This window comes from Triturus cristatus, chromosome 8, assembly GCF_964204655.1.
Source record: "Triturus cristatus chromosome 8, aTriCri1.1, whole genome shotgun sequence".
Lineage (NCBI taxonomy): Eukaryota > Metazoa > Chordata > Amphibia > Caudata > Salamandridae > Triturus > Triturus cristatus.
Window position 1 is genome coordinate 287,049,589 of NC_140591.1, and position 19,288 is coordinate 287,068,876.

The window sequence follows — 19,288 nt, forward strand, 5'->3', positions numbered from 1 at the left end:
GTCTTCCAGGGATTGGAGTCACCTTTTTATGTATTTTTGGAATAAAATACAAGATTGGGGTTATGGGATAATCATTTCTGAGAAACTCATGTTCATGCTTGCTCAACAGCCCATCTCTCTTCCACTGGGCTAACTCTTTGAATACTAGATCTTTAATAGTTTTGAGTTCCTGAAATGAGGCTTTTTTATAGCACAACTGGTCATTTAAATGTTGTTCTGCTTCTTTCACATATGCGTCACGAGGCCAAAGAACAATATTACCTCCCTTGTCTGCCTTATTGACAATTATGTTGCCATTATCTTTGATTTTTTTCATAAATTTGGAGTATTATATTTCAGAGTAGCCACTTCATTTTTGTTGGCGCAGCACATTAAGATTACATTTATTTAAATCTTCAATTACAACGTCCCTGAAAGTATCAATTGCATCCTTAGGCATGAGGGGAATGAAGGTAGAAGGGGGGCGAAAAGGACTACTCGCTGCGCAAGTGCTCACAATTCCCATTTCATGCAGTTCTTCTTGCGTATTTAAAATGGTGGTATTATTTTCAGCCGCTGCATGTATAGATCGTAATGTGGCGATGTCGGAAGCATGAAGGGATCTACTTGGTTGATTAAAAGCATTGATAGTTGTTGCCATTTCTTGAGCTTTATTTAACTTGAAATGTTTTTTTGAAATGCTTTTTCAATTTATATACACACACACATACACACACACACACACACACACTAACATGTTTCCCACCAAGGCTGCCAAACTCACGGTGGGTGCCTCCAAAAAGTGGAGTTGGGACCCACTGGTTCCACAACCACTACAAAAACACCTGGATTCCTCATGGGGCATTCAATAAAACTTTATTGGCCGCATACGCATTTCAGCATCAAGCCATAGTGCGGCAAAAACAAATGTCCGACATAAAACAGTACCACATCAATTTAAACCATTCAGTTTCACGATTGGCTGTTCTCTAGCCAATCAGGAGGCAACAGTCAAACCAGTATGGAAATGATATACCGGCTTCTCCGTTGTTGTTGAGAAAATACAGGACTTCAATGCCCAATGAAAATTCTCTCCCGATGTTTCGCGGACGCCGCCTCCTCGCACCACCATCCGTCCTCTGTGCCCTCGTGATCTCACATGGGCAGCTGCTTGGTAAGTTATCCTGAATGCCCCTTGTCTGTCGCTGGATAAAATGCAATCCTTCCGTGGGAGTCAGACAAATGACTGGCGTCCCTAGGCTTGTTTAGTCCATGACCTCTGTTGATCAATGGGGGCTTGTCAGCGATGGTTCAGGCAGGCCAAAGAAGAATACACGCACATGTTCCCCACCAAGGCCGTCGAACTCACGGCGGGTGCCTCCAAAAAGTGGGGGTGGGACCCGCTGGTTGCATAATTTCTAAAAACACCTGTATATCTGTATAAAAAGGGTTATACTTACCAGTAAAAGACTTACATTTTCGTGGTAAAGGCATAGTGGTAAAGAAAGATGCATGGTGAAAATATTGTGCTAAAAATGCATTCTTTGTAATTGACTCATTGTAAAGGTAGGCATGGTTCGTACATAGAACTCTATGGCGTAGTATGATATCTGTCCATACATTTCTCGTAAGGGGTAGTAATGACTATATAAATCTAAATTACAGTACAGTAAAATACAATGGCCCTTCCCATCACCCAAACCTCACTCCTTTCCCCCCCACTTCCAGGTTTCTCTATCTGTGCTCCATAACTGTTATGTTTTTATATTCTCCCTATGCCTGTAGGATGACACAGTCTTAGTGCTTCCCACTGAAATGTTCATATATTGGACTACCGCCTCTTTGCTCTGTTTCTATCTCCATGCTTGCCATTTTGTTTGACTGATCAGTGGTTTAGGGTGCTGGTGTGGCAGTGATTGAGCTTCATAATGATACACAGCCAATATGATTGCCTGGTTGCGGCAGCGGCTGGTGCAGGTAAGCGCGGTAGGAAGGGGCAGTGGGGCCTGTGCAGCCCAAAATTAACTTTTCTGATTGTTCAGCAGTTCAACAACAGTCAAACTGAAACTATGCTCTTGTTCCACAGATTGCGCATAGTGATGAAGCATGAGGTAGGCCTTCCAGTTTTTGGGAGAACTGTGAAAGAAAATCCAGTTCAGATATTCTGATGTATATTTAGTTTCCAGGAAGTGCCACATGAATTATATAGAATTGGCTACCCGGAGTATGTTCATTCACTATTACAGCCCATTGCAGGACCGTTATTGAAAAGTTACTGTCGATAATCGTTGCCTTTAGATGCTCCCTACATCTTCAGACATCATTAACCAGCAGAAGTTACTAGTCAGGGTGGTGGAGCTCAGCGTCTCTGGTTTCTGTCTGATCTCATTCCCCTTCCTCTCTTTCCTCATATTCCTGCATTTCTGGCTAGTGGAGGAGGTGGTTAGAAGCGGGTGTTCATCACTCCCACTGCTTCCAAGAACAACCTTAGTGCTTCCTGACATAGCCTATCAAAAAGCATGCCTCCAGGTACAGGAGCGTGTTGTGAGGACAACGGAGAAGATAGGAGCAGAAATACGTTTTGACGTTTTCATAAAAGGACGCCTCACTTTGAACTTGAGGTTTATAATGTCCTTCTTCGATATCATGCTTTCGTTACTCATCAATCATGCTCATCAATTTAGGCATAAATTGCTGGGATGCCCTTGGGTAGCCATGCGCTATACAAGTGCGTATTCATTCATTCATTTCCTTCTGTAAAGTTCAGAAAAGTGCGCTACTGGGACAGAGGGACAGTGCCAAAAATAAATGGGGTACCTACAAGTCACTGCTGGGCAGCCAAATGACATATATCTGAATCTAAGGTAGTGAGGAAGAGAATTGGCACGTGGGAACAACATCCTGCAATCAGGGCCCAGAGGCGCCGTCGCTGAATGGAGCACCGGCTCTCCCTTACTCTGCTGTGGGAGGTTCAGTCCTGCAGCTAGCGCTTCTAACTGTGTGTGGCTTTGGAGCGTCTCCAGGAGAGCTGTGTGTACAGGCCACACAAATGACGCCACTCCTGCACTCTGTGGCAACACAAACCTGCTGTGTACTCAGTGAGCTCATGATTTATTGAACAAACAGGCCATGCTGCAATCTGTCCAAGGTGTGTGGACTGGGTGAATAATCTCATCAGACCATGATGGAGCTGGTGCTCCAGCAACAGATGGGGTTAAACTCAAAATCCAAAAGAGGTCCGTTTGTTTCAGGAACAAACCACATGTTCTGAGAGGGTGATACGGCAGCGGTTAGTTAGCAGAGGCCAAGCACCCGCACTTTCTCCAGGCGCTATCTTAATTTATGAAATAAATCAGTTTATGTACACATCCACCCTTCACACCACTCAGCTTCCACAAACCCGTTGATCCAATAGTTTTGTGCGTAAAAAAGCAAATTAAAAAATAAATGGGTTTCTTGAAAATAACATATCGATTTTAATAATACAGAGCATTGAAAAACATATCGAGTTCGTATTTCAAGCACAGGAGAAAGAATTTGTTTATTATGATCGGGCTGTGTGGCTTTCTGACAAAAAAACAGCTTTTCAAAGTGGCTTCCTCGTTTTAACTGTTTTATTAATAATGTGTCACGACTTGAATACAAGTTTAACTCAAAGATAAGAACGCCTTACTGTATTTTATTTTGGCCGAGCTGGGCAGCCCGGCTCCAAAATGGGCGCCCAGAATCTTGCAATAACAAGAAATGCAGCAATTTCATGAGGCTTCGGGACAGCTACCGAGGGGGGAGGCCGCCCCGATCTCAAAGAGAAACCCACAGACCCACCCTCAGCGTGGCCCGCCTCGAGCTCTAGCGTCACGGGCACCCACCGGCAGCTCACCCACGGAAACACCAAACAGCAGCAAAACGTGCATTTGCCGCTCATATTGGGGCGTTTTATTTCTTTCCGCTCTTTTAACAGACCTACTACTTCGTTTTTGACGTTAGTGTTTTTTTTCGTTGACGGCTTTTGTCCCCTCGTTTAAAATAATGATATGCCGGCTTCTCCGTTGTTGTTAAGAAAATACAGGACTTCAATGCCCAATGAAAATTCTCTCTCAAATAATAGCTATTAATCACTTTAAAAAGGCCATCCCATGATGTAATTTTTATTTCAACATTTAGTTGTATTTCATTTTTGTGTGAGAAGGAAATGGTGATTATGTTATTACGGAATTCTAGCTGCGATCCTGTGAGGCACTGAATTCCAAACTATGCCGGTGGACATGACAGAAGCTTATATTACTCAAGCGATGGTGCATCAGTAGGGTTGACGTCTCCTTGAAGCACTTGGATGGCACTTTAGTTTCTCAAGTAGCTATAAGGAAACAAGCACTGGCGCAGCCAATAAGTCTGCATTGCATTTTCAGTCCTAGGCCAGACCGACTGGCTTTGGAACCAAGGAGGGCAAATGAAGCTTGTCCGCACCGAAAAAGAAGCTTGTCCGAACCAGAGTCTGGCAAACGATGCATGCACCTGGACTGCCCTCTTGAAATTAAGGAGGGCGCTAGAATGCTGCTATTCGGGCCTTCCACTGCTACATGACCCTCTCAGAGCCTCATTTATATGAAACATCTAAAAGGCAGTGCTTGCTTTTTAACAAAGCATTTCTTCCATTACATGAAAAATAGCTGCAAATATTTGACACTCAGGAATGCAAACACCAGCCTCAAGTCTCTGTGTGACACCTTCTGGGGATCTCACCGAGTGACTCACATTCAGCACATATTCTTAACAACTCTCTTTGCAGGAGATGTTTTAAGTCTCCTTTCAAAGTTTGCCTCTTTCAAGGCACTGTGAGCCTCAACTAAGACTTCCAATTGTTTTAAAAGCAAGGTGTGAATCTGCTCAGGATATGGAGATCAGTCTGGAGGGGTAATTTGACAATTATTAATTTAAGAAGAAGGGGTACCGTGTGGAACACCTCCATTTTAATGTAAATACATGCAGCACCATGGAATCCCAATCAATAAGTGAGAAGTCTATGGGAGCCGGTGCATCACCAAACACTGGCAGAGTTGAGCTGCAAAGATGGCGCCGCAGCATTCGAGGACTGCTGGTTCGACCATCAATAGACATGTGCAGTGCCGGCTTCACGGAGGTGCAACCGGTGCCGCCATACTGGGCGTCGAGCTCCATGGGGCCCTGCATTTACAAATATTTTACGGCATTAAAGGAACCTGCTTCAGATATCTTGGTGCACCCACAATTTTTCAGGGTTATATAATAAAGGCACGATAACTCTAGTGATTATAATGTATGTGCGGGAGACACCAGTATTTTGACTCATCATAAAGTAGCAGGAAGGGTTAATGTGCACAACAAGTAATATGCAGATCTCGGATTTGTATTTTATGTTTATAGCTCAGTGGGTTATTGCTTTTGTCACAGATATCCTTTTGTAACTTGCAGTTCATAAGTTACAATCCTAATATAGCACAATGAGCTGCGAACGGTCATCAAAGAGCTGCATGCAAACTGCAAGGCACAGGTTTAGAACCTTATTATTTCCTCAATCTTTCCTTATTCTAAGGTTGTTAAACAGGGTCCCTTTGTGTAGTAAATAAATCCTGAGTTTGTGCTTCTCTAGATCAGGCACTCTTAACAAATGCCTACCAGAATGGATGATATGCAGCTCCTACACCCTGTAGTCCTTGCTGTTTTATGTAACATTTCTCATACGTTGATTTACACCTTGTGTGATTCATTATCTCTGCATACTATGCGTGTGATGTAAAGTGCTCCGACACTCAACATTGGGATGAGCAGTGCAATAAAAGAAATTAATTGAGGGAGAGGGGCTATGGACAGATGATGGGCACCACTATAGGGTCATAGTAAGGGCATCTTTGGAGGAGGTTGTTACTGGAGGACATGCCAACAAAGACTGCCGCGCTGGGTGCCACAGACTCTAAAGCTGGTCATGGACGTGTGATAGTTTCTAAGGTAAGAGTTGCTGTGCTTCACAGTTTCCCTTTATAACACAGGCACTTACTTGGATTTGGCGATAACCAGGATGTCAGTGAAGAGGAAAAGATGTCGCTCCTGCGTCTGCAAGCCAGTCTTGAGGTGAACGTGCCCATCCATTAAAAACGACCTGTTGGGGTTACTCAGTGATTGCAGGAAGGAACTGGTCTCTGGACTCACAGGGGAGAGACAGTTGTCCCTGAACAGGAAAATGATAAAAGGTCAGTGTTTTGTAGCAAAGTATGCTTTAATAATTGAATAGTCAGAGAACATGACAGCCTGTTCTTAGAGCAGTTTCCAACAGAGAGAGTGAGCGCGTGGCACACACACACGCACACACACACACACACTCTTCTACGTTTAAGACGTTTACAAGGAATATACCCTTATGAAAATTACTGAATACATTTAATACAAGTAACCTGCAGATTTAAAGAAACACACAAACTATTAGAATTGATTGTGCACCCTTTCCAACTTACATGAAAAGGGAAACAGCCAATACAACGTGGCTGTTACCATGCATAGTCTTTCCAATACTGTTATTACAAAGTGTCTACCGATACAACGCTTAGCCTTTACCATGCATGCCTTTACAACAAATTAGGTTGTAAAGGTATGAAAGGTAATGGCATATGTGTGGTACTGGTGGTAAGGGCATATGCAGGGTAGCCGTGGTAAAGGCATATGTGTGGCAATTGGCCTAGTTGGAGGAGACGAAGAGACCCTTCCCTTCTGCTTCCTCTTTAGGGAGAAACAACCTGCGCGTCAGCCTCGAACAGTTGCCTCGCAGTGAGTTAAGGAGAATTGCACGGGAGGTCGTGGGCTGGGGGGTTTTACGTGCCGGGTTCGGCTTTAGGGCTTTGGGCTGGGGGTGTTTTTGTTTTTTTAAAAGCTGGGGGCCGGGGAGAAGGAGTTGCGCCTGGGGCCTGTTTTAGGGCTTTGGGCTGGGACCAGCTTTTTTAAAATAAGGGCAGGGTGCCGGGGGGAGGGTCGCGCTAGGGGTCCAGTTTTAGGGCTCAGGGCTGGTGTCTGTTTTTTTGTTTTTTTAAGTTTGTTAAAGAGCTGCGGATCAGGGGGATTGGGACAGGGGTACGGTTTTAGGGCTCAAGGCTGGGACCGGGTATTTTTTTTTAAAGAGCAGGGAGCCAGGGGGAGTTGCTCTGGGGTCCAGTTTTAGGGCTCAGGGCTGGGGCCGTTTTGTTTTTTAAAGGGCTGGGGGCCAGGGTGGGTTGTGCCGGAGGAACGTTTTAGGGCTCAGGCCTAGGATCAGGGAAAACCTTTACCATGCGTGCATGAGTCTTTAACATTTTTGCTTTTACAATGAAATTTTTTGTAAAGGCATAATCGTTGTAAAAATATGCGTGGTAAAGATTATACGTGGTAATTGCATTCACATTGTAACTGCTGCATTGTAATAGCATGCTTTACAATGGGATTATTTGTTCCGTCATACATCCACATGGAAACTACAAACAGCACCTGGGCAGAGAGTTACTCCCTGTCCGACACAGAGTGCGCTGAGCTAGATTTAAACTGTAGGTTGGCTGCCTTATAACTGGGAGAAAGAACCGTGATACAGGTGTGACCCATTTTCATGGTCAGTAGAAAAGCATATGCTTTCTCCACGTCATCCACCGTAAACATATTTGATCTGCACTTCAAATAACGTTCAAAGAAACAAAGAGATGACCTCTCTTAACACTTTGAGATTTAAAACCTGAACAGTATTTCCATGAAGAACGGGCTTTTGAGGAGGTCCTCGTCTTCCTCTGATGACCATCTGACCTTGCGTGACCTCCGTTCTCTTAGCCGCCTCTAGTTCATTGAACCATCGCCATTGAAATGCCAGTGGTTGCCTAGCCCAGTTGTCAAGGCTATTTATTCAACTTGATTTAAAGTCCCTCAAACTTGCAGCTACAATGAATGTATGCTACCATACCAGGTCACTTCCACCACATTGAACCAGATCACTCAGTACCACCCATAAAACTCAATCACACCGGGGGCGTGGCCACGACGCCGACCAAGATGGCCGCCTGACGCGGGACCTCCGACGCAACGGAGCTTCTCAATCATCCCGTTTTTCCTCCGGAGAGCCCTTTCTCACCGCAGACACAAGATTTACACGTCGGAATGCAGCGCGCTTCTGGTGAGCGCTTTTTGACGCATTTTTAGGGCCGGGGTGCCCCTTTTTTCGCCGCAGTCGCTCTCTCCTCAGAGAGCGGCCGCCATTTTGTCTGTGGCGTGATGTCCGTTTTTCTGCCGGCTTGACTGCATCTGCTCTACATTGCCCTTTTTGGAGTTTCACGCCTCCTGACTGCGGTATCATCCATTCTGGGCGCTGCCATGCCACATGGATATCTTCTAGCCTGTGCTGCTCCACATGGATGGAATGAGGTAGTTCCTGATAAATGACTTTTTCTTTGTGATGTTCCTGTCTTCCTTTTTTGATTGCACTCACTGCCTCTGACGGAGGACGTCTTTGACCTGGTTGGTTTCTGACCCTGCACTCTTCATTTTTGCCTAGTTGGGCACTGGCTTGTCTCTGCTCGCTCTGGAACATTTCCTTACTCACTCCACAAGCTCTCCTTGGATTATTACTCCACCTCTATGCGACTGAATCCCTTCATCTTTCCTCACAGTCGCCCTCTTGTTTACTGCTTGTTTACTGCTTGTCAACTCCTGACTGGCTTCTATGGGCAAACTACGTAATCCAAAGTTTGTCTTTACCCCTTCGGGGAACTCTCTGTGGTAACCTCTTCACCTCATTTACCGACGGACTCTCCTACCAAGGTAGCACCAATGGCGGGAGTAACCCTCCCTCGCTCCTCCTCAACACAGCCTCCTTCAAACAAATCTTCACCTCCATCTGCTTCATCTTCTAAACGCCTTAAGCAGGATGCCTCTTCATCAGAGAAGCCATCATCCCCTATTTCCATGGAGATGCTTTTTGAGGAAATTCGTGCCCTTCGGCCTTTTGTTGAGGAGACTAATAGTAAAATGCAGTTTCTTGAGGAGAAATGGTCATCTATCGACAACAGAGTTACAGTTGTGGAGCAACAGATTTCAGACCTTCACTCTACATCTCAGAGAGTCTCCTCCTTAGAAAAATCTGTTCTGGCGCTTCAGCAGCACACGGAGGAGTTGGAGAATAGGAATAGGAGGAACAACCTCCGTATTTATGGTTTGCCGGAAGCTTTAGAAGGGGACGACCCTGTGCTCTTTTTCTCCTCCTTTCTCCCGAAGCTTTTGGACATGCCATCCACCACCTCCCTTAATATTCAGAGAGCGCATAGACTTGGTCCTCGTTCATCCACCTCAACCAGGCCAAGGGGTGTCATTATCCTCCTTCTCAAATTCACAGATCTTCTCTCTGTCCTTTCAGCGTCCAGAGCCAAGCGTCAGATCTCCTGGTTGGGTCAGAGAGTATACCTTTCCCAAGATGTTTCAAATGCCACTGCCTCCCGTCGGAAGGAATTTTTGTCCCTGCGAGCTCCGCTGAGGTCCCTTGGTGCTAGATTTGGTTTATTTCACCCATGCACTTTCAAAGTTACGTTACAGAATCAGACTTGGACCTTTCAGGATCCTGCTGAACTCAAAAATGTCATTCATACCCGTTCTAATTCTGCCATGGAGACCTCCTCCTCTTCTTGTGGCTGATTGTTTAACTGTTTTGCATCTTTTGATTACTTGATATGTCTAACTTTTGCTTCCCTTACAGGTCATCCATTTCTGTTCCTGCCTCTGTCTCCGTTTATTAATTCTTCGTATTAGGTTATAATATGTTTTTCTTACTCACATGTTTTTAACCTTAGACTCCCTCATATCTTTTCTAAGTTTTGTGTCCAGTTTTGTTCCTCAACACTTGCATTCTCATCCTTGGTTCGTCATAGTATGTCTTCATGTTCTCAAATGTTACTCTTTCTTTATTCATTTATCTAGATGGACCGTCTCCCCCTCATCCTGGCTCTTCGGTTATGTTCCTTTTGTTCCGGTGCGATCCGGCCTGGTCTCCCGTTCGGGGGATCTGTCTCGTTGAGTGTCGCCACTTCCCCGTTGTCCTATTTCGTACTCCCCTCAGGTATGTTCTCCTCAGTCGTCCCTTTGGGATATGTGCTGTCTCTCCTTGTACTTATTTTCCTTTCCCTTCTCCTTTATCCTTTTCTCTTCCCTGTACTGGTTGATCAATTCCGATGTCCCTTTGTTTCCATTTACCTCTTTTCCTCTCTTCTTAACCTATTTCATCGGTATTTCTTAAAGTTTTCTCTTTTTCGATTTGTCTTTTGCGTATGCCTCTTCTTCTTTATTTCTTCTGTCCTACTTGATTCTACGTTATTTGTTAATTCAAAGTTATTACATGGAATGTAAAAGGTTTTATTAACCCTATCAAGCGGCAGAGAGTTCTGTCCCATTTGGCCTCCTACAACCCAGATATTGCTCTCTTGCAAGAAACCCACCTTAACGATGTTGAATCCCTGAAGTTAAAAAGAAGTTGGGTAGGTACAGTCTTATTTTCACCCTCTGACAACAAAAAGAATGGAGTTGCTATCCTCTGTCACAAGAGGCTTAAATGTACGGTTCTGTCCCAGGAGACGGACTCTGAAGGTCGTTGGGTGCTGGCTAAATTATTGATAAACTCGATTCCTTTGACTGTGTTTAATGTTTATGGGCCTGTACAAGCAGACTGTTCTTTTTGGCCTTTGATTACAGAGAAATGTATTCAATATAAAGATGTTTCATTTGTTTTTGGAGATGATTGCAACCAGATTGTTGACCCGTTCCTTGACCGCAAATCCACAGTCCGTTTTACACCACACAAACCCCACAAACAATTTCTTAATACTATCTCACAATCACATCTTATTGACTCTTGGCGTCTTTCACACCCGGACACGTTGGACTATTCCTTTTTCTCTCCTCCTCATTCATCTTTCTCTCGTCTGGACTATATTTTCCTCTCTAATTCTTTATCTCAGAACGTTCTGTCTTCTTCTATTGAACCTATTGTCATCTCGGACCACGCTCCCATCGTGACAGTTTTTGATCTTCTCCCACCACAGCCTAAACCTTCCCGTTGGCGCTTTAACAGTGCACTCCTCACTGATCCCAATTTTTCTTCTTCATTTCGCTCTTTCGTTGAGGAATTTTTCTCTCTCAATTCAGACCCTAGTACTTCTCTTCACACTCTGTGGGACTCTTTTAAAGCCTCCGCGAGGGGTTTCATTATTGACTTCGTCTCTCGGAAGAAGAAACAGTTTATTCAAAAGCGGAAATCCTCCCTGGCTCATATTAAAACTCTAGAACACCAGTTTTACACCTCTTCTGATAAAATTATGTCACCGGATCTCCTGCGAGCTAAACTAGAGTTCAACAAATTAACTACAGATAATGCTTCTTCGATTCTCCTTCGCAGTAGTGCACGGTATTACGGAGGTCGCAATAAATCTGGTAAGCTCTTGGCCAATTATCTCAAATCCCGTAAGGAACGCACTCTTATAGACTCAATATATTCCCCTGCTGGCACTCTTCTCCACAAAGACAAAGAAATCCTTGAGCAATTTCAATTGTTCTATCAGAATCTCTACACCCCAGAGTGTCCTCCCACTCCTTCCCTTATTCAGAGTTATTTTGAGAAGCTCCCTGTACCATCTAACTCTCACCTGAATTTTCCGGATCTTGATCTCGATCTCTCTCTTCAGGAACTCTCCACTGCCTTGTCGGCCCTTACTAAAGGGAAGACCCCTGGCCCTGATGGCTTTCCTGTGGAATTTTATTTGCATTTCTCAGACATCCTACTACCTAAACTTTTAGCCCTCTTTCAATCATTTTCCTCTTCTGGCAAGGCTGAAGGCACCTTTCAAGATGCCTCCATCTGTTTGATCCCCAAAGAAGGCCGCGACCACCAGTTTTGTAAAAATTACCGACCGATTTCGTTAGTCAATGTAGACTACAAAATCTTTGCCAAATTACTTGCAATGCGCTTAGACCCCCTTATGCCTCATCTCATTGGCAAAGAGCAATGCGGATTCGTTAAGGGCAGGCTTACTTCGGACAACTCTCGCCTTCTTCTTAACGTTCTAAATAAAGCCCCCTCACTTTCAACCCCTCTTGCTGCTATCTCTGTCGACGCAGAGAAGGCCTTTGACAGGGTTGACTGGTCTTTTTTGTTCGCTTCATTGCGTTGGCATGGTTTTGGTCCCAAATTTATATCCCTTGTCTCTCTCCTATATTCTGCCCCCAAGGCCTCGGTGCTTGTGAATGGACAACTCTCTCCCTCTTTTACTCTTCAGAGAGGTGTTCGCCAAGGTTGCCCTCTTTCCCCGCTTCTTTTTGTTTTATCTCTCGAGCCCTTTTTATCCTCCATTCGCAATAACACTTCCATTTCTGGTTTCCCGTATGGCTCTCATCAATTGAAACTTTCTGCCTATGCGGATGACATCTTGCTATTTATTTCTGACCCTGAATCTTCCGTCCCCCCCTTATTATCCGAGTTTCACTCCTTTTCTTTGGTTTCCGGTTATAAGATCAACTCGGACAAAACCGAAATACTCCCTCTCACCTCATCCTGTCTTCCCCATCTTTTCTCTGCTACTGGTTTTGCATGGAGTAGCTCCAAGATTAAATACCTTGGTATTCTGTTTTCTAACTCCTTCTCATCCTCGGTTAAATTGAATCTCTCGGCAGTTATTTCCAGGATTGATCAGTCACTCTCAGCCTGGAATCCCTTATTTTTATCCTGGTGGGGTCGCTTGGACTCAATCAAAATGATGATCGCCCCTATTTTAATTTATACCCTCTCTATGCTACCGGTTCACATCCCCGCATCTTACTTTAAAAAAATTGATTCTCTTCTTTCTCGCTTTCTCTGGAAAGGTAAGAAATCCAGAATTTCCATTGCCTCCCTTCGTAAGCCTAAATCCAATGGTGGGGTTAACTTCCCTGATTTCCGTCTTTATCATAGATCCTTCTCTTTACGTCAGGCCTCGAGATGGATCTCATCTACTCTCTCTCCTTTCACCCCCCTCTGGCTCCTCATTGAGCAGTCTTTACTACTACCCTTCTCTTTTGCCGAGGTGATGCGATTCTCTTCCAGGAATCCTTTTTCTCTTTGCCCCCTATTCAAACATACCTCTTCTCTTTTAAACCCTCTGGTTCTTCCCTCCGAGGTCACACGTACATCCTTCTTAAACTCCACTATTTGGTATAATTCTCTTATCCTTTTAAGAAATAGACCTATTTTCTGGAAAGCATGGAGGGTAAAGGGCATAATATGGGTCAACCAACTTTTTGACGGTGTATCCCCTTGCTCTTTTCCCCAATTTCAACTTTTATTTCGATGCCCTCGCTCCTTTTTGCGGAAATTCACAACCCTCATGGCAATTATTCTTGATTGTTTCTACTCTCTTCCCTCCTCATCATCATCCTCGTCGTCTCCTTCTCCTCTTCTTAATATTCTTGCTACGCTCCCTAAAGCATCTCTCATCTATAAATCTCTTGTATCTTCTAGTCCCAATCGTGTCAAATCTAAAGTGGAGCTCGCTTGGGAAACTGATTTTTCTTGTAATTGGTCAACTACTCTTTGGGATAAGCTGTGGTCCAGATCTCTAAAAATCTCCCGCTCTGCTTCTCTTACTCAATCCTTATTTTATTTGTATCACAGGCTTTACCTTTCTCCTCTTTCTTTATCCCGTTTTTCTCCCTCCTCTGACTCTAAATGTTGGACTTGTTCCTCTTCTGATGCTGACCTTTTCCACATGCTTTTTCTTTGCCCTGTTGTCTCTACCTTTTGGGGGAAAGTGTGGTCATGCCTCTCCCGTATCTTCCCTCTCCCTTCCTCTTTTACACACTCATTTCTCTTCTTGGGTAGCCTCTCTGATTCCTTGAATCTCCCTGATCATCTACACGGTCTCTTTGACCTCACGCTTGCGCTTGCCTTCCAACATATTTCCTCCAACTGGAAATCTTTAGCTTCCCTCTCCTTGCAAGGTTGGTGGAATTCATTATGCCACTTTCATAGATTGGACGTTTCCTTTGCCTCCTCTTGTAAACCTGCTCGCAATGTTGATTTTTTCTGGTTGCCTCTCACCACATATTTGGACTGCTTGGCCCTAAAGAAACCTATATGTCTCAATGCAGAAAATTTTAAACCTCCTTGAACGTCTCGAACTCTCTCCTTTCCTTTTCACTATATGTTTTGTTTAATATTCTTACTTGTTTTATGATGGTAATTGTGCATCGCTGACTTTTTACGACTTTTACAATTTGGATATGTGTCGTATTTTTTAGATATTGTATGGTTATTTTATTATCTTTATATCCCCCTTTCCCTCTCCCCCTCCCCCCCTCCCTTCCTCCCCTCCCTTTATCCCCCTCAACGTTTAAAATCCTCCTAAAATGCTTTGTGGTTTCTAATACTGATATTAGCAGTGTTAAGCTTCTCAATGGTTTTTGTATTGCAATCTGTGCTGATGTCTCTTTCTTGTCATCAATTTTTTAATAAAGCTTTCAAACATAAAAAAAAAAAAAAAAAAAAAAAAAACTCAATCACACCACTCAACACAGCGTCAGTCCATCATATTTAACAAGGGATCAGAATAAAGTCCACAATACCAAATCAGAACACATCAACACACCATCCCCCTCTATATTACCACACACGTACCAATTCATTTTATCATATAAAGCATAAACCATCATACTTTATCATCCCAAACAGCACTGAAGCAGGCCTCCAATATCACCAAACTGGTGCAACACAGCAGCCACTCCACACCACACCAGTATGTCAGAAGGTAATCAGTGTAGAAAGAGCACTACAAAAGGAAAAATGAGATCCGCAACCACAAAGGACATAGCAAACAACCTGAGGGAAAGCAAATAATATAACATCTCCTAGGAATTTAAACCATGCTGTGGTGTCATTACTTGTATACATTATGAGCTAAAACTGAAAGATATCAAACCAACGAAGATGGTTTGAGTAGGGAAAGGGGTGGCAGAAAAACATAGGAGGATTTTCTGCATACACATCACCCCTAACAAGGGACACCGAAGGCCTACCAATGCCAAAATACAAGAAAATACACAACCAGGTAGCTCAGCAATTAACATTATAAGTGAGAGAACCATCAAGGATCTCCAAGACACTAACATGCGAGCAATATTCTAATAAGAAACAACCGGCACAGTGCATATGCCTCATTTGCATATATTTGTCCACATTGCTGCTTAAATGCAAGACAAGCCATTCGTGGAGCAGCAGTAGACTCAACAACGCACTCCACACACGCACCACGATAAAAAACTTCAAAAGAAGCTGTAAAACATCAAAAACGCATCCACCAGACTCATCTTGAACATCCCTCGCCACAACCAGACCTGCATACCTCAACCACCACCTCTCCTTCCACACCCCCACCACACATCAGTCCCTGGCCACCATCCCACAGAACTGTAGGACCACTGCCTTCTCCTACCACGCTGCAAGGACCTGAAACTCACTTCCTCTGCATCTCAGGCAATCACCATCTCTGCCTCAATTCAGGAAGGTCCTTAAGACCTGGCTCTTCGACTGAACAAGAGACCCCCCCCCAACCCCACCAGCCACACACCCACCTCCCGCCTGCACCTTGAGACCCTTACGGGTGAGTAGTTTCACTCTATAAATCACTGACTGATCGGTGATTTTCATGGATACAGTCCAACACAAGGAGTTAGATCTTAAGGCACAGGGATTCAATGGAAAATGAATCAGGAACACTGGATCACCAATGAATCCCCAGTAGGTTAATGGAATTCAGACTAGATCAACTGAGATCGACAACACTTTCAGGAAAACACATCACAAATTAATTAGTGATATGAACATGGAAACATGGTTGAGATTAAAGTCACATGACAATCACCCATGGGGAGACACAGGCCGTTAGTGCCAACCTATCAATTAGATATAAACTCCCACACTAAGTGCCTGCAGAAGTGATGGATGAGGGACTAAATGAAAACCCTATTACAAATGATAACCACTTCGAGGGAAGTTAATCCCCCTGTCCTAAATGGTTGTGTATACACCTTATTGAAAAAAACTCACTTTATTAGGTCAGAAACATACAATAATGGGATGGTGAAAGGAAATGCAGTCAACTTTTGTTGAGGGTGATCAGAAACAATTTGAGAATTTACGAAGTGCCCACTGTCTGTAACAAATGTTCCGCTGAACATACCGACAGTGAGGTTTGCATCATCAACACTGTCCACATTGTTTGAGAGCAAAACCATTGAAGAGCTGGCACTTCTGACAGCCAACTTACAGGCAGAGTCAGTTTTGCTCCCAGGATATTCTAAACCCATTCCCGGAAGGAATCGGACGCCTTCGGGTGAGACGGGGAGTCTGATGATGCATGAGCTCCACCTCAAAGCACAGCAAATTATGGAATTCTTAACAAACAAACTATTTTAAGCCAGAAACCAATCCACACCAACCGCAGCATCAACCGAGTTTTACAGAAAATTCATTGGAAGCGGTGGTCGCACAATCATAGCAGAGGTCAGTGAACGGTCACTGGGCAATACTGCATTTGATGCACTTAAGGTTGTATTGTGTTATTATATTGTAACAATTATTTATAGAGCATGAGATAAAACGGATCAAAAGCAGCGTGTGAAAGGACAGCAATGAGGGAAGGCCACAGGCCAGGAAGAGGAAAGGTTTCAGATTCTTACAGAAGGTGAAAAGCAGGGGGGTAGAGTCACCACTGCACACAAGGTAGGGTATGGCCTCTCCTGGTTTGGCTTTATTTTCATGCAGGGTGGCACTCAATTCAATCTGTTGATTCCCACCGCAGCTAAACTAGTAAGGTGGAGCTCAATGAGTAAGGCGGAGCTGCAGTTAGTTCAGGGTTGGTGCAAGGATTTGTGCCACATTAACCAAAGCACCGCTTTGCATAATGCAACTCAAGTGGTGTGTAAGGAGGATTTGGCGTCCCCTCCAGGTGGCACATTCCGCAAGCACCTAGTCTTTCCACGCCCTGGAATCAATGCCTCATGTATGCATCAAAATGGCTGGAAAGCCAACCCACTGCTGGTTCCGTCCTCATCCTGGTGACGCGCAATGGCGGTCACAACAACTCAAAGCATTTTCGAAGCATGTTCTGCACAGTCATGAGCATGGCTGGCATAGTTGTGGTTTAAGTGCACTGCCACTCTGATAGGCGGCCCTTATTCATATTTTTGTATTCCGGCAAATATTCATTCCAGACAGTAATTCCGACTTGCGATGCACCCTAATCATGCAGGCGATTCTAACAAAGGTCGATTGTATCCATCTCACCGTCTACATAACATGTGAATGCGCAAGATGAGACCAGAGCGCCGCTGAGCTTCAGGCTTGAAACATCAAAGACTGAAAATGCGCCTTCGAGCCGCGTGGTCTGAGCCAGGCAAAGCGCGTGCACATTGCAAAGGCTCTTGAGGAGGGAGGCTCTCTGTGGACAGAACGAGGGATGCTCTGCTTGTGCCCACAGGCATAGGCGTCAATTAGTGGTAACCAGGGATAGAAACTGGGCAGCAATTGGTACCTCGGGCTTGCCCTTTCGTAGTCTCGATGCCACCTGGTTCTTTCAAATTATGAAGGCGGCAGCAGGAGGAAGCGAGAATGAACAGGAGCCAGGGAGGTTTATGCGTTTTCTGTGCCCTTCCTTAGTCCTGGGAGCTACTGAGGGAATGAAAGTGGGACAAGAGGTCATGTGGTGTAATGAATTACCAAAGCGTGCTTGACGTATAATTTGCTACCCCCCTCGTGCTGCTGAACGGCATCCATGCCCACAAAGGGATTCGGCCCTTAGCCCCAGAGGTACATAAGGATTTCAATAGTATGTCTACATTTCACCCTTCAACCGAGAGACAGTAGCTGACCAGGCTGCAAGGAGTCCATTAAACTTAGTGTTGAAAATGTTCTTTGTACCCACATCTCAAAGTACAAAATAGAACTAAAAATGGTTTGGTAGGGTGGAGAGGATGGTAAGTTCGCGTGGTTGAGTAGTTTTGATAAATGTAAATGTGTTCATACCCCCTCCAGTTTAACCAGGAGGCATCTCCTGCTTCATGGATAACCTAGAAACATCAACCAGCTTTGTGCAACAATGCCCAGGACCCCTCGTGTTTGTGCCCTACAGAGGCTTCTGCGCCCTATAATAACGTTTCCAGGCTGGGGTGGGTTTTTGATTGATAGTTCTAGTAAATCTTTTATTTTACTGTAGTTTAATGCAACCTTCAATGTAAGAGGATGGACATTTTGCGGAAATAATTAAGAGGCGGCGGTGGTCCCATGAGAAGGAACATTATAAGCGGGCGCAGTAAACAAGCTATGGCATTCCCAGAGCCAGTAAAATTAAGAGTTGTGTCCCAAGTAGATGCCAGTGGCAGTGCCCCGCAGAACCAACAGACTCTATATCAGACCCAACGTGATGGCAATTTTGCCCCTAAAACACCCACAGAAAAACCCATCACAGCCATTGCCAAGGACAGACCCTCCTGCCTGATGGTGGTCAAGACGACTCATTTTGTTTGACTCCAGGATACTAAAAGCTTACAAGGCCTGCCACATCTTCTGAATTCCAAAAGAAAAAATGTCAACTTGCCACCCAGTGCCCCTAATACTTTATGAACACCCGCTACAGAGATTTACCAGCATCCTAATGGTGCACAGTCACCAAGGGATAGAACAGGCCCATCCTTGCCCACTGTCCTCAATTTAGGTACTCCTTCGTTAAGGTAATGTGATTTGGCAGCTACTCACCCTGAGAACACATGAGACCTCTGCCTCTTGAGGGTACCACATCTGAACAACAAGGCCCAAGCAGGATTTTCGAAGAATGGCTCAATCTACCAAATCCATACCAACATGAGTCTGATATACAGGGCCACCCAAAACGCCAACCTGTTCAACCTATATACACGAGACCTCCCACTGTTACAAGAAATAAAAAAAGTCCTCTGCCATAACTGGCAAGCGGGACACCAACACCTGCAATAAAATGGCTGACACTGAGCTTCTCCACTGGAGCTTACAGGACAGGAAGCTGTTATAGACTCGGACACCTCTATGACTTTGCTCAGTGAGAGAATAATGTGGATTCCCACTGAATATATAGCATGACATTTTGTGTATTATGTTTACAGAGATCTGTATAGCACTGTGTTGCCATTAGAGTGGCCTGGACTACAGTAAGGCTGTGACTCAACCCTAGTGCTTAATTTGAGCTGGTGGTTGTACCGACACTTGGTTTTGGGTACTGTGAGA

The 19,288-nt window shown here is 44.5% G+C and overlaps 1 protein-coding gene across 1 annotated transcript in view; it reads right to left on the minus strand.

Annotated features, from left to right (window-relative positions):
* Window positions 1-19,288, minus strand: part of ARHGAP20 (Rho GTPase activating protein 20) — a 301,512-nt gene that overhangs the window by 111,579 nt on the left and 170,645 nt on the right. The window contains exon 3 of the mRNA XM_085621537.1: window positions 6,014-6,184. Coding sequence (XP_085477663.1) covers window positions 6,014-6,184 — 171 coding nt within the window. The remainder of the gene's footprint in view (window positions 1-6,013; window positions 6,185-19,288) is intronic.